General features: G+C 40.2%; 1 protein-coding gene across 2 annotated transcripts in view; it reads left to right on the top strand.

Annotated features, from left to right (window-relative positions):
- The first annotated feature begins 885 nt into the window (after window positions 1-885).
- The window catches only part of KDSR (3-ketodihydrosphingosine reductase), a 33,746-nt gene continuing 19,196 nt past the window's right edge, over window positions 886-15,435 (top strand). For both annotated transcript variants that reach the window (XR_004644643.1, XM_034762103.1), the window contains exons 1-5: window positions 886-1,111; window positions 6,505-6,594; window positions 8,388-8,444; window positions 13,354-13,419; window positions 13,582-13,677. Coding sequence is in view for 1 of the 2 variants with exons in the window: in XM_034762103.1 (XP_034617994.1) it covers window positions 1,001-1,111; window positions 6,505-6,594; window positions 8,388-8,444; window positions 13,354-13,419; window positions 13,582-13,677 (420 nt within the window). In the remaining variant the exon portion in view is untranslated. The remainder of the gene's footprint in view (window positions 1,112-6,504; window positions 6,595-8,387; window positions 8,445-13,353; window positions 13,420-13,581; window positions 13,678-15,435) is intronic.

The following is a 15,435-nucleotide window of genomic DNA, read 5'->3' as shown; positions in this document are numbered from 1 at the left end:
TCTGTCTTGATTAGTCTCTTTGGAGCTTTTTTTTTTTTTTTTTTACTTCGTAAATAGCTGTGTGCAATTTTAAGATGCTGTAGAACAACTATTATTAATAATATAATTGTGGGTGTTTCTCATTCAGGAGATAATAATTATATCCTAGGCTGAGAAAACTCAGAGGCCTATATGCTTATAGCAAATAAATTCTTTGATTAAAGCGGAGAAGTTGTTTAATTCCGATTGCCCAGTTTTGTGTTTTTAATTGCTGTCCTGCAAACAATTTGTTCGCGCTCTGTAGCCAGGACTACTAGCTCTCTGAGCTCCCCACATGTTCTTTCTTAGCTACTCAAAAGCGTGGGCCTTCCTGAGTGTCAGCCACGCTGAGCAGCAGCACCAGCCGCGACCCAGTGACAGCTACGGGTGCTCAGCAGCACCTCTGCAAATCAGAGCCCGGCGGTCCCCAAATTTCCTGCCAGAGAGGGCAAAACTCCCACCAGGAGGAGCAGGCTGGGAGCTCTGCGCTCCTGCCCTGTGCGATCCGCGGGCGCGAGCCCGGCCTGACCCTCCTCCGCCCGGCAGCGGCGGCCTCTTTCACCGCGCGCGCGTTCCCTAGGGCCAAGGCCGGCCAGGAGCCAACTCCCCGCTCGCACCCAGGGGGCGCTCGCGCTAGCCCCCTCCCCCCTTGCCTCTAATGACCTGCGGCCCTGGAGACACTCATGGGGCACCTATCCCCGCGCACCTTACGCCACGCTGGCCAATCCCCGGGCAGGATCACGCGCCACAGACCTCCGACCCGCCCAGCTAGCCAATCCCCTCGCATCTCAGCCGCCCCGCGGGCCAATCACGGAGCCGCTATCCGTCCTTTCCCTCCCCCTCCCGCCTCCTGTGACAGAGCGGCACCCTAGGGCCAGGACTGGGGCGGTGCAGAGCGGTCGCCGCTGCGGAGCGAGCTGGCCCCCGGTGCTGTTGGCCGCGGCTCCCGGAGCAGCCCGCGCGGCCCCGCCCGCCCCGAGCCATGCTGCTGCTGCTGGCGGCCGCCTGCGTCGTGGCCTTCGTGCTGCTGCTCTACATGGTGTCGCCGCTCATCAGCCCCAAGCCGCTGAAGCTGCCCGGCGCCCACGTCGTGGTGAGTGTGGGGGCGCTGCCGCCTCTCTCCGCCCCGGGCTTCTTCGCCCTCCCCCCCGGCCCCATCGCCCTGCCGGGTGGGCGGCCCTGGGGCCAGGCTGGTGTCGGGGCGAAGATGCCGCCTTGCCCTGGTTTCCCGGTTGGGGGGCAGCGGGTGGCTCGAGATGGGGACCCTGCGAGGACATCGCTGTGTGTATGTCTGTATGCACACCTGTACACCGCGGGCGGGGTGTACAGAGGAGTGTGTGTGTGGACGCATTTGTACGTGAGGTGGGGATGTAGTGCGCCTGTGTCTGGGTGTAGACTCACATCTATGCACAGAGTGTGGGTGTAGCGGGGTGTGTGTATATAAATACTTAGGGTGCATGTCTGTGTATATACACATAGTATATGGATGGAGTGTATGGGGTGTGTATAAATACGTTATGTAGATCCAAATGCATATAGTGTGGGGGCGGTGGGGTGTATATAGGTGTGTGTATATACCACATGCATATATAAATGCACATAGTGTGTGGGTTGGATGTATAATGTACAGACACATGCACATATACTGTGAGGTATGTGTGTGTGTATATATAGGTGTGTGTGTGTGTGTGTATTGTTTGCTCTAAAAGCAGCGAGCTTCCTTGACTCCTTCCCTCCCTTCCCCCCCCCCCCAACAAGAATACCTAGCAAAATAAGTTTGTGTCAGGACTAAGTGGGATTGGAGGATCAGTTTAAAAAGCACTCCTATGGTACGACAAGGTCGTGGTGATGATGATAACTGATTGCCCTGTTCAGACATAATGTAATTTAAGTGGCAAGGAAGGGACCTCACATGTCTAAACCCAGGGGATCTATATTTTTGTCCTCACTGTAGTAGCTGAGCACCTACCTAGAGGTAGTTCTTAACTGCGGAGCCACTATCAGTGCCCTACATGTTTAAGATAGTATTGTGTGCACTGGGGATGTCTAAGCAATGAGAGAGATGCTCTGTGTGTGTCTCTCTAGGGAACCATTGCATATCTCAGCTGGCAAAAGACATGCATCTGAATTACTGGGAATGAACACTACCTTCAGTATTTTATATTGTTAAATTGAATTTATTAGTCTTTAATGACATTTATAACCCTAACTTTACTGGATACTTCATATTTATTGTTTCCAGTAGCATCTGCAGTGTGGTACAGGTTTTATAAACACAAAAGAATTGATAGTCCAAGGCTTATTCTTTTCAAGATAAATCAGAGCGTGGAGGAAAATGGGGACAACATACGAATAAAGTGGTCAGGTGGCATGTCCTTTTTTTCAAATTTAAAAATACTCATCTTCATAAGAAGCTTATTGGTTGCCTGTTGGTATCATGTAGATAGTGAGTTTTTAGAAGGTATGAGGCGGGCATAGTGAAAGTGTATGTGCAGATAAGTAGGGAATGGGGAAAAAAGATGGGCCTTGAAGGCAGGGACAAAAAGCCACACGTTGCTTTAAATGCATATAGGGAGCTTATAGTTTAATTACATTTGCCAGAGCATCCATGACGCCATAGATTTCTATGGGAGTTGTAGGTTCTCTGCATTTCTTGAGGTCAGACCTCTAAATACAAGTGGGCCACTGGCACTGGGGGTCAATTTGTGTTGCACATGTAAGAGGCACAGTATAGAACTCACAGGCCTAAGAGCTACCTTTGCACCCTCCCAAACTGGGCTATTTTGCAAACTTCAGTGGCCACCAGCATGAACAGACTCCAAAGAGAAACTGCTGAACTCCAGATCATTTGCAAATTTGACACCATCAGATCAGGATTAAACAAAGACTGTGAATGGCTTTCCAACTACAGAAGCAGTTTCTCCTCCCTTAGTGTTCACATCTCAACTGCTAGCAGAGCACCTCACCCTCCCTGATTGAACTAACCTCATTATCTCCATACTGATTTATACCTGCATCTGGAAATTTCCATTACTTGTGTCTGAAGTGGGCATTCACCCACGAAAGCTTATGCTCCAATACTTCTGTTAGCCTTAAAGGTGCCACAGGACCCTCTGTTGCTTTTTACAGATTTAGACTAACACGGCTACCCCTCTGATACTTGACAGCATAACCTAGACAGCTCTGGAGATGTGCCTAAGTTACAGCAGCATCCCCAATACAGTGGGCTACAGTGTTACCTGGAATCTTTGTAGCCCTGTGGCCCAGACCCCTCCTGTCTTGGCAAAACCCCTGTGTGCTAGGGCTTACAATAAGGTCATCCAAAGGCAAACTTAGCAGCTATTTCCACAGTGCTAGTACCAGGGGAAATTCTCCAGCAGGTACAATCAGGGTTTTTAGGGCCCCTTTATGCATCTCTGGCCCTCTCACATAGCATAAAGGGGCTAGAACAAGAGTGAGGATCTTGCCCTATTACTATACTTGTGTTGTTTGACCCGGGTATAATTGAACAGACAGTGTCGTGAATTTTATAAAGCCACTTATCATTTTGTATTCCCATTTCTCATACATACAGCACCTACATCCTTAGGTCTATCTGTTGCTGTCAACATATTTACTTTTTCTAAAAACTACTCTGATGGCTCAGAATTCTTAAATGGGAAAAATCAAGGCCTTTTTAAAAAGAGAAAGCCCCACAAACTTTAAGCAATCCCATTTTACAGTTTTCTTTAACATGAATTTAGTCACACTCATTCACAAAACATTACTGATTGGGATGACTAACTGAAACTTACAGCAAACCTTTCTAAGGTAGCTCGGTTTTTAGGTATTTGAACTTTGATAATGGCCATTTAAATTTCACAAGTTTAGATTTCAATGTTTACCTGCTATGTGGTAATTAGGTAACAAACCTTAGTTGATTGTGCCATAAGGAGGAGGTTCTGGGGATCCTGTTTATATTAACATTCCCCCACTCAGAGAGCATTAGAATTTATGTACTTTGTTATTACAGGAATTACATGACAAAGTTCATAAGATGTAATTGCATAATTAAAAATTCATTATTGAAGGAGAACATTTGCTCTAGTGTGGTTTTGTGGGTTCTAAAAATTGTTCATATAATATTTTTTTTAAACAGTGTTTTATCGCATAAGGTATTATTTTAGCAGATACATTTGTAGACCTACCTGTGTTCAGGAAAATTTTTAGTTTAATGTTTTCATATAGAAACCTTTGGCTGTTCTGAACTGAGCATAGCTTTCAAATTTATAAAATTGTTTGGGAATGCTGGTAATCCTGTAGCGCTTAAATGCAATTTAATTTAAGTCATGTAAACTGTACATTAATAGATCCATACCAGAGTTTCCTGTTTTCATATTTCACACAGAAGTAAGGAATACTGTTGCAAATTAGACATTTTCAGATGTCTTTTTTTTTTTTTTTAAATAAATTATCACCATTTGACAATAAATACAATTATTGTTTAGAATATCTCTCAGTAGATAAAACTGTTTTATTCTGGAGCATATTCAGAGGCTCTCTTTCTCCTGGTGGCAAACACAAAATATCTCAAGTATTATCTTGTAGGAAGAACCTTGTAGGACTTAATGAAACTTTGAATAATATTTATCCTAGTGGTTCTTTCTTTAGTTTTTTTTCAAGCCAAGTAATAGAGAGATTGCTTCACACCCCTCCCCAAAATAAAGCCACCACAACCCCAGTCTTGTCAAATATCGTGTCTAGTACCTTTAGTTGTATGACTTACATCTGATAATTAACACTTCTTTGGCCATGGCCATCTTTGTGTGCAAAAGCCGAGGCACAGAAATTTAAGTATTCTAAAAGAGGCAGAGCTGGGAACAGAACCGAGGAATTCTTACTCTTAATTCCCTCCTGCTTCTGGGGATGGAACACAAGTCAAGGATAGCCTTTTTATAAAATCATGGAATTATACATAGTAGTAGAGACAGGTGCGGAGACAGCATGGTTTAGTGGAGAGAGCACTGGATTGGGGATCAGGAGTCCTAGTAGTTCTGCTTCTTTTGCTGACTCAGCTCTGCCTCAGTTTTGGAAAATGTGTTGCTACTGAATGCAAGAAATTAGGTAACTTTTTATATGTATGTTTACTAACTAAATTATGTCTTAAATTGTTTAAAACAGAGGTGTAGATTAAAGTAGGGATGTGATCTTACCATCTATAATATGGAGAATACCACCTCTTTCTCTTTGAAGTGTTTTGAGATCTCTGGATGAAAAGAATGATGTAAGAGCCAGTTTTAATAATACTTAATTTTAAATCTTTTTGAAGAGGCGTGTGAGGGGGAAATGGTTTCGGCTTTAATTGTTAAAACAATCCCAAAGACATTTCCATAGTCCCTTTAAAACAAAACAAAAGAACCACAAAAAGTAACTGATCCTAGCTATTTCGAAATGTCAAGTTTTTGTTAATTATATTGCCTACTTGCGGGATTGAAAAGCTAAATAATATAGACATGGGAAGAGCTGAATTTTACTCAGTTTTACAGCTTATCGGTTTTCTTGTTTTACAGTGGGAGGAAAATTTGGGCAAAACACTAATCTAAAAAAATCTGTAAAATACCCAACTGATTCTGACATTAATTTTCAATATATCTGACCAATAAGAACAACAATACATATCTTACAATTTCTATGAAATAGACTGAATTTTAGAAAAAATAAACACAAAAGAGAAATACTCAATAGTTATACTCAATTTTATAGTTTAGTTGAATTGCCTAATTGTTTAACAGAGAAGAAGGAATTTTGAATCATAGGCTATAAATTTGAACTTTGGCTTTTTGTCAAGATTACATCTTCACTGAGCGAAGTTGAACTATGTTCTTTGTTGTACAACTGATTTCTATTGCTACTTCATATATACAGCATTGGATTTGATCCAATAGTTAGTTAATAGTAAAAGATTAAAGGGCTGGCCAGCCAGCATTCATTCTGATTTAAAGTTTGTTATGAACTGTCTTGTCTCCTTAGAGAAACCTTTGTATCAGTTGTTTTACAGAGTTCAGTCTGTTACAACTGAGTTTGACAAATAAAATGCTTGTGCAGTAGATAAGAGACCAGCAAAAAATCAGGCCAAATGGAAGTGAGGTTACGGTAGGGACTGAAGATCTGTTCAGATTAAAGGTTGAAGTAGGACATTCCATATTAGTATCAAATTGTATATACAGCTAATACTGAACTAAAAAAGAAAATTTGAAAAACTCCTTGATGTAAGATAGCTCTATTTTTTTGTTTTGCGTTTTCTTTGTGTGTTTTTTGTATACTCACTTTTCTACAATGTATCTTTGATAGGCTAATTGTCACCTTTGATATATTTCAGAGAATGATTAAGAACTCTGAGAATGCAGATATGATTTGTAGGGCTGGGGAGATGAAAATAATGGATTGTTGGTAAAGCTGCTGTTCAAAGTAATAATTAAATTACCTAAATGATGTATCTTTTTTTAGGTAACTGGAGGTTCCAGTGGAATTGGAAAATGTGTTGCTATTGAATGCTATAAGCAGGGTGCGTTTATAACTCTGATTGCAAGAAATGAGGTAACCTTTTATATGTATGTTTACTAACTAAATAACGTGTTAAAAATAGAGGTTTCGTTTAAAATAGGGATGTGTTATAAAATAATATAGTTTGGCAGTAATTGTTCATACTGTGTTGCTGATGAATATTTTAATTGAAGTAACTAAAAATCCCATAAGTTTTGTTTTGTTTTTTGTGTTTTTTTTGTTTTTTTTTTTTGTTTTCCCCTCTGTCCAAGCAATGTGAGTGAGTCACTGGCTTGTTACTATAACAGATTCTGAATGTGTCTTAGAAATGTTATTGACTAGAAAATTTTATATTTACATAGGCTGTTTGTTTTCTGTAACATGTTGCTTTCAAGAACATGTTATTTCTTTCCTCCCTGGTAGTTCTTCTTTCATTTGGAAAAGATTGGTTTCTTCTGTGTCTGTTTCTTATGGAACACAATCCAACATTTCTGTTGTCGTAGGTTGTTCTCATCAGTAGGGCCCTACCAAATTCATGGCCATGAAGTGTGTCATGGACCGTGAAATATGGTCTGTTATGTAATTTTTACACGTAGGGTGACCAGATGTCCCAATTTTATAGGGACAGTCCTGATTTTTGGCTCTTTTTCTTATATAGGCTCCTATTACCCCCCCCCCCCTCGATCCTCTATCCTGATTTTTCACATTTGTTTTCTTGTCACCCTATTTACACTATATTTTAAAAGTACCCTTGCTATAGGGTAAAAATATACAAAAGTTGACAGCGTTTCTCAAAGCAGGGGTCCTAATCCAAAAGGGGGTCACAAGGCTATTGTAGGGGATCATGGTATTGCTACCCTTATTTCTGTGCTGTTGCTGGTGGCAGTGCTGATTTCAGAGCTAGGCACTTGTCCAGCAGCCGCTGATCTCCAGCTGCTCAGCTCTGAAGGCAGCGCAGAAGTAAGAGTGGCAATACTGTGACCCCCTACAATAGCCTTGTTGTTCCCTTTTGGGTCGGGACCCCCAGTGTGAGAAACGTTGAGTCTTAAGGGCTTTACATGTTTATATTTTGCCATTTTCAAATGCATATTCATGTTTTGTTACAACACTGTGAATTTTAAGATTTAAATATCTGAAACCGTGAAACTCTCAAGATTTTTAAAATGCTGTGGCTGTGAAATTTACAAAAACGGACTGTGAATTTGGTAGGACCCAACTGGTCAGTGATGGTATGGGCACAGCCTGGGGAATAGCATTTATTGTATTTATTCTAATAAAGTCTACTGACTCGGTTTGTATTAGTCTAAAAGATAGGACCTTCAGAGTATCATACAATATAGTATAGTAGTATGATTCACTGCTATATCATACAATGCAGATTTGTCTGTCCTATGCTGTTGCCTTTTAAATTCTTGTCAACAAGTGGTGGATTTGACAAATGAATGTTTAGAATTCAGAGAACGCTTTCTGTCTGGCCTCTAATAATTTTAAGATTAAAAAAAAACAATTTAAGCCTGAATTAATTAAATCTTTCCCTTAAATTGGTTTATCTCTTGCTATTTGAGCTCATTTAATTTTTTTTATTAAAAAAAAAAAAAAAGGTTTTCAGAAAACATCTAGCTTTTTTCAAAACTGAACTGAAAACTTTCCAGGTTTCAGATTTTTGTCAATAAATAGGGGCCGGGGAAAGAAATCAGGAAACATATAGCAAACTTTGAAATTAAGTTTTTACGAAATTAAAATAGCAGTCGTTAGTGGGCTGAAATGTTTTTAGCTTCAGTGAAATACCAGAAAGTAGTAAATTCTCATGATTGCAGTGCCTTAATTGTGCTTTATATTCATTTTAGAGCAAGCTGTTGCAGACAAAGAAAGAAATTGAAAAATACTCCGTTAACGATAAACAGGTAAGATCATTGCCTCTAGTGTGTACTGAATACCAAGTGGTTGTGCTATATAACAGTAAAAAAGAAAAGGGGGGGGAAGCTCCCCCTCCCAACCCCACTACGTGGTTTCACTAGTCTCGCTTTTAAAAAGAAGTGCTTGTGTCCTGAAATACTGAAGTTTACAAATTAATATATGATACATTTTAACTTGAAAGGCATTTTACCTGTCTAGATGCAAATACAAGGTTCTGATTTCTCTACTGCTGTTGATATTGCTAACATCAAACTAACATCCTGTTTTGCCCGGCCCATTCCAAATTGAACGATCAATATTGACAGAGTTTAGAATCGCTGGTCATAAAGCAGGATCTGATGTATCCATTTGTGGTGTGCAATTTTTCTCACTGCTGTTTCTGTCATCATGCAAATCTGATTCTTCTTTATCATTTCTCTCCTTTTCATGTAAACCAGATTTTTCTTTGTCATTACTCTCCTTTTCATGTCAGCCACATTCTTCTTCTTTATCATCACTCTCCTTTACGCTACCAGGAAAACTGGATGATTCTCCATCAGTTTCCTTATATTTTCATTCCTTATCTTCAGGTAAATCTGCTAATTCCTTAATAATGGGACTTCATCATTTACTCTTCACGTCTCAATTTCTTCTGCACTGGGACAATCGCTACTGCCTAAAACCCCATCTATGTTGTTCCTTTTTAGATATTTTCCCATCAGATTTGTCCCTTGCTGCAAACTAGATTGTACTTGAGCTTTTTGCTTCCTATACTGAGCTCCTGAAGGCTTTTTTGGGGGCATCTTTTATTTTCTATGGGGGAAAACAGACAGTATTAAGGAGAGCAAAAGTCTATGTTCCTCAGTCTTAGAAAGTCATCAAACCTGACGTGTTAAGTATGGCAAAAGAAGTAACAATATTTCTTTTATATTGTTGTGTAGATAGGGGTTCGATAGATATCTCTGTCATCTGATTAAATATATCAATTAGTGGTCACTATGTACATTCTTCAAATCTTAAAATACAAGTAGACTTTCAAAATTACACAACAAAACAAAAGGTTCACAATATTGCAGCCGGGCTCTCACTTCACTTCAGTTCGTTCTTATATCTCACTGACTGACTGGCGACCCGCTGCCCCATATTTACCCACAAGGGCATGGCTGACAGCATTCTTGGAGATTCGAGGAAAATGTAGTTTTCAACTCCATGAGATTCTACAAAGGTCCCGAACATTCTAGGAGGTTAGTGGGGAAAAATGAATCCACATATGGAATACCTGAAACGTTTTACTTCAAACATTCTATTTTTTCTTTTGTCTCAAACAGCAAAAATAGCACCCCAAGCTCGGCACTCCAGCCAGTCACCTGGGTTGCCTGCCCCTAAATCTGGCCTTGATCATAATGCGTATGTGCAAGAGGGCTGAATTAAGGTTGTACAGATTGACTGGTCCTGCAGTTGTATTCAGCTGTTTACAAGTCAACATTGTCTTTTTTAAAATTGCTTTTTTCTTAAGTTGTATAAAAGCATTACAAAAATGTTGGTAAAATTGAATTAGCAGCTTTAAGAAAGCAGGATGGTGTAGAGCACAATAGTCAAAAGACTTTCTTACTAATTTTTGGGTGGGCCTGCAAATAAACATTCAACCTTCTCTTTATCCTCCCTAATATTATAACCAGTTTTTGTCCACTGTGAACACACCACAAGGCTGGATTTAGCAATACAACTTTTTGGGATGCATTTCAAACATAGTTAACTCACTTCATATAAAAAGTGTACTTGTGTATGTACCTTTATGTCCTCCTAAGAGCCTCTTGCAGCAGAAGTGGAGACTTGTTTGTGTGGGGGTAATTGCTAAAATTAATAATTTAATTAAAATGTAATAATTGCTAACATTTCAAAAGAAATCTTTCAGGAGACACTTGTCCAAATAAGTGCGAGGGCTTCTTACAGGGTATGGCACATTTTGTATGCCAACTGGTCGATTTTAGCACATATTTGGTGTTTTACAAATAAACTGGCTCATCACCCAAGTCTTTGTGAGATAGTTAAGTATTATCCCCATTTTACAGATACGGAAACTAAGGTACAAAGTACAATTGTAAGTGTTCTGTAACCACGCAATCCATTCATCTGACTCATTTGTAAGAAACCCAGTACTTGTCAAGACAGTGCCTTTTTTCCCCACAATGCACCTGTTTGTCACTCTCTTGTTTTTGTGTGCACACCTATCATCCCACCTAACTCTGTAGCAATGCTTTCTGGGGATATCTGGGCATGTATTGCGTACTGCCTCACTAGGAAATAGAATGCACAGATGGGAAGTGTATAGTGCCAACAGCAACTTGTGGTGCAGTGTGTCTCAGATGTCCTGCTGCACAGAATGCTGGGAGGAAAGACAATCCAACCTTATACACAGGAATGATTAGCAGGTTCTGTTTACACAGAAAAACTAAACGTTGCAGTCTAGCCACAGGAAGACAAGCATATGCAATCTAGACTGCTGGCCAACTGGACACATGGTTAGCTTCCACAATTATGGTATGTTAACTTTTGTGTGTCTGCATACATCATAACTAGAGCCAGCCATGACGTTAACTTGTTGAAAACCGTTTAAAAACTCCTGGGGAGAGTTTGAGAAAAACCATTGGGTGACAATGAAAGCCACAGAGGGGGGCCAGCATCAGAACTAGAATGCAGAAGTCCCTACTCGCAGTCCCATCCTTAAAATGTGAGAGGCAGAATGGTCTCAAGTTGTTGAACTAGAATGTCTCTGACGGTTCAGCAAAGGAGCTAGCATTGCTGTAAGTAGCAGGCTAAGTGTGACAGTTGGGAGCCTAAACAGCACTGCTGCCCTTCAAGAGTTGCTCCCAAAATTGAAGACCTTCAACAACCAGTGCCTACAAGGTGGAATGCGGGGTCCATGAAATACCGATTTTCCTGAGAGTTACTGGTTGACTAACTTTCAACCATAGCAATTGGTTTCTATCAGTTCTATGTATTTACTGCTCTTTGCAAAAAAAATCCTAACCCACGATTCTTATTTACATTTCTCTGTCTCCCAGATTAGGAGTTGTGGACTTCATGGACCCCAAAGAAAAGTGCTATCAAGGGTTAAACAAATATAAAATTACATTATCAAATGCTGTTTCACACCTCTTATGGGAGGGTGTTCTCTTTCTGTGGAGAACTGAGAAATTTATGTTGCTTTTTATGAAAAATGGGTTTGATGTTGTTTCTCCTCTGACCTTGTATTGTTACCTGCTAAACTGGGAAGAGGTAAACTTATTTCCTGGAACAGGACAACTAATGCATTTGCTAGGGGTAGTGAGGAGTAGAGTCCCCAAAAGTGTGAATAAACAATCAGGAACTTATAAATATTGCGGGGGAGGGGTGACGAATTGCTACACAAGTAAACAAGTCTTCAGAAGTATCACCCCCTGGTGGAAGTTGTGTATATACTAGTTTTGACCAGATTCAAGAGGTCCAGCAAACAAAAAACTAAGAACTTCTGTAAAGTGATCAACTTGATGTAGGCTATGTTTACACTACAAACTAGTGACGTGATTTCCCTGGTTGTGTATATGTATTTGCACTAGCTCTCATTGAGCTAATATGAGTAGAAATAAAAGTGTAGCACAGGTAGCAGCAGCAGAGGCATGGCTGAGCCTGGTTCAAGGCTGGTTTGTACTGTGCTATCATGACCACGCTGCTATTTATTATCAAGCTGGTGTGCATGAGGAGGAAAATCACACTTCTAGCTTGTAGTTTATGCATAGCTATAGAAGAAGGGTCACAGACACTGAAATGACACTGACAAAGAGGAACAGACCCTCCAGAAAGGGTTTTGAAGGGCTTTGAAATCACCAGGGTCTCCATATGTAAGATGGTGATGCCTGGTAAGACAGGCATGCATATAAGCTGTTTGTCTTTCAAGATATGTTTTCTCTGTAATGCTTTCCTTCTAAATAAATACTTTGCTTTATGAAGGCTGGCTGGTTACTGGTTAAGCCTGTCATTGCCCCTAGAGAAAACAGGATGACAGGTGCTGAAGTAAACTCAGACTTGCAAAGGTGATCAAAGTGAGCTGCAGGAGGAAATTGCGCCTAAATCCCTAATCTGGAGGGAGAGAAACACAGATTTCCTTCCCAAGAAAGGCAATAGCTAGAGTCCTGAGAGGAGTGCCCTCAAGGAGACCACATGAGACACTGTCCTGTCATAAATATTTGCCACAACTGTGTATGATTAACGAATTACTCATTTAAATGCTTTCCATGGAATCAGTTCCTGGCAGCTGTCCCAATTAAGAAGCATGCCACCATACAGTTTAAAAAAAAAAAAAAAAACTTGTTCTACAAGCTTAACATCCTGTTGATAAACAACCTGTGGAAAAGAAAAGCATAGTTTCTAGCATACAGAGACTGCATCACTAGTATGGAATTAAGTAAAACAATGCTGTTTTACTCTTCTATTTTAAAATGCAATATAAAACAAGTGTTAATCCTGAATTTCCAAAGAGCTTCACAGAACAAGCCAGGGACTTTTGTGACTTGCAAAAACTACTTGTTAAGTTTGCCTGCAAGTTTTAACATCAGTGAGCCATATTGATTGTCTGCCCGTCAATATCGACAAATGCTGAAATTGAATTACAGGGTTTGAAACCATTAAACTTGATTGCTGTCTCTTAGCTGGTTAACTTTATAAGTGAATTTTCTCAGCCTAAATGATTAGACCTATAGTATTATTTGTAAGTAAAATTGAAATATTAATACCCTGCACTTCAGTAGCTTCTTATTGACTTCTCCAAAGCCATATTTTGATTTGCAGAAAAATATTTGTCTTTTATAGCATTTTAAAGAGATAGGACTCTATTCTTTGTTTCATCATTGAATCTTTCATTCCCTTTTCCTTCATTAGGTTGTGCTTTGTATATCTGTTGATGTGTCTAAAGACTATGGACATGTGGAGAACGTCCTTAAACAAGTAAGAAAGTAATTAATTTGTCTATTTTTCAGGAATTTTCTCCTTGTATGCTACATATTTATAGTAAATGTATTTTCTTTTCATGATTTTGAACATTAAAGTTGCTGCAATGTACGAAAAATATTTTCACTGTTACCAATATGCATACTAACTTTTGTATAGGCTCAAGAGAAGTTGGGTCCAGTTGACATGCTTATAAACTGTGCTGGAACATCAGTTACAGGAAAATTTGAGGATCTTGAAGTGAGCTGTTTTGAAGTGAGTACGCTTTTCCCCCTTCCCCCTTTAACAAATAATTGGGCATCATTTCTAAAGAATAGCTAATCCAACATTTATATCAAGTAAACTGTCTATTCTGGGGTCCTGGAAGCTGAAAATAAAATGTATGTACTGAAGTCACAATTTGAAACTTTGAATGCTGTGACAGTTTTCTTTTTTATATATAGAGGAGACGGATGGACACTTAATGTGTGGTGTTTTTTAAGCATCTTCCTCCCCAAAAAAATGAAAATGTGGTGGTGGTGTTGGGTTTTTTTTTTTTTTTTTTAAACTAGGACAATCCCAATGAACTCCATAAAGAGTTTGAAAATTGAAGATCATTAGCTCTAAACAAGAAACCGCTATGTTTTGTGAATGAAATAATTGCAAGCAAATTCTTCACTTGATAAAAGAAATTTAAGGGATTTGAGAAATTTAGGACAGATTTATAAAGGCAGTTTATCAGTATATCACTCATTAAGTGTTTGGGTATATAGTATCACTTAGTGGTTATCAAGAAGATACTATCAAGAACTATTCTGTTCAGCTTGACAGTTGTGGGCTTGTCTGCATGGTGCATTACTCTGCACTAGAGAGGTGTAAATGTTAGTGCTCACTAACGTGTTGTGCACTAACTGGCCCATGTGGATCTGGCTGGTGCACATTAGGGTACTTTTAGTGCAAACTAATGCATTGTGTAGACAAGCTCTATGTTTAGGTTTTATTCAGAATTGATACAAAAGTGATAAGCCGCCTCTATGTTGCTCATAATTCAAGCCTTCATCTGTTAGCAGTCTTGCAAAATATCATATTTTAGGCCTTGGCTACACTGGCACTGTACAGCACTGCAACTTGCTGCGCTCAGGGGTGTGAAAACGCGCCCGCCCCCCGAGCGCAGCGAGTACAGCGCTGTAAACCGCCAGTGTAATCGGAGCCTGCAGCACTGCACGCTCGCTCGCAGCGCTGCAAGCTATTCCCCTCGGAGAGGTGGGGTACTTACACTCGCGCTTCACAGCGCTGCGCTGCCGCAGCAGCGCTAGGAAGTCCTGAGTGTAGCCAAGGCCTTAGACTTTGTACCCTTGAAGAGTCTTAAGCTATGTCTCTTCACTGCTGAGTTAACTTGAGTTGTCTATGCTTGCATTAATTCCTTTAGAGTTAGACTGTCACAGGTGAGAACAGCCACAAAATACTCCTCAAGCAGCACACAGGGTCTTTCTTGTCTACCCTATAAGACTTTGTCTAGTATTGCTATGATGGCAGATCCCCACATTGGAAGCTGGCAGAACTCCTTCTGCCGTCATAGCTACACCACCTCCCTGAATGACATTAGCTATGCAGACAGCACCAGTCTTCTTCATAGTTGCCAGCATGTCTGTCAGCTGAGGAGGATGATCTCCTCTCAATCCCTGTAATTGCATATGTTCCGATTACATTCCAAGAATGTATTTCATTAGGCTGTTTTGCCACGTTAAGGACTTGAACAAGAGCCCACTGAATTCAGGGTGAGTCTTTCCCTTAACTTCAGTGGGCCTTGTGTTATGCTGTAAATACCCAAATTGACTCATGCAGCTTAAATTAAAATTTGCAAAAGTATGTCTTGTAACTAAACTTCACTTTACTACTAGTTACCCAGGAAGAAATCTAGCTTATTAATCAAAGTAGTTGAAACCACGCTGCAAAATCGGACACCGCTTTTCATGGTGCCATGCAGGAAGCAGATCAGCAATTTTGAGTATCATTCAAGTACATTAATTTGCT

This window comes from Trachemys scripta, chromosome 2 (assembly GCF_013100865.1).
Source record: "Trachemys scripta elegans isolate TJP31775 chromosome 2, CAS_Tse_1.0, whole genome shotgun sequence".
In the NCBI taxonomy this organism is placed as follows: domain Eukaryota; kingdom Metazoa; phylum Chordata; order Testudines; family Emydidae; genus Trachemys; species Trachemys scripta.
Note: the sequence above shows the minus strand (reverse complement) of the source record. Positions and strands in the feature narration are given on the sequence as shown.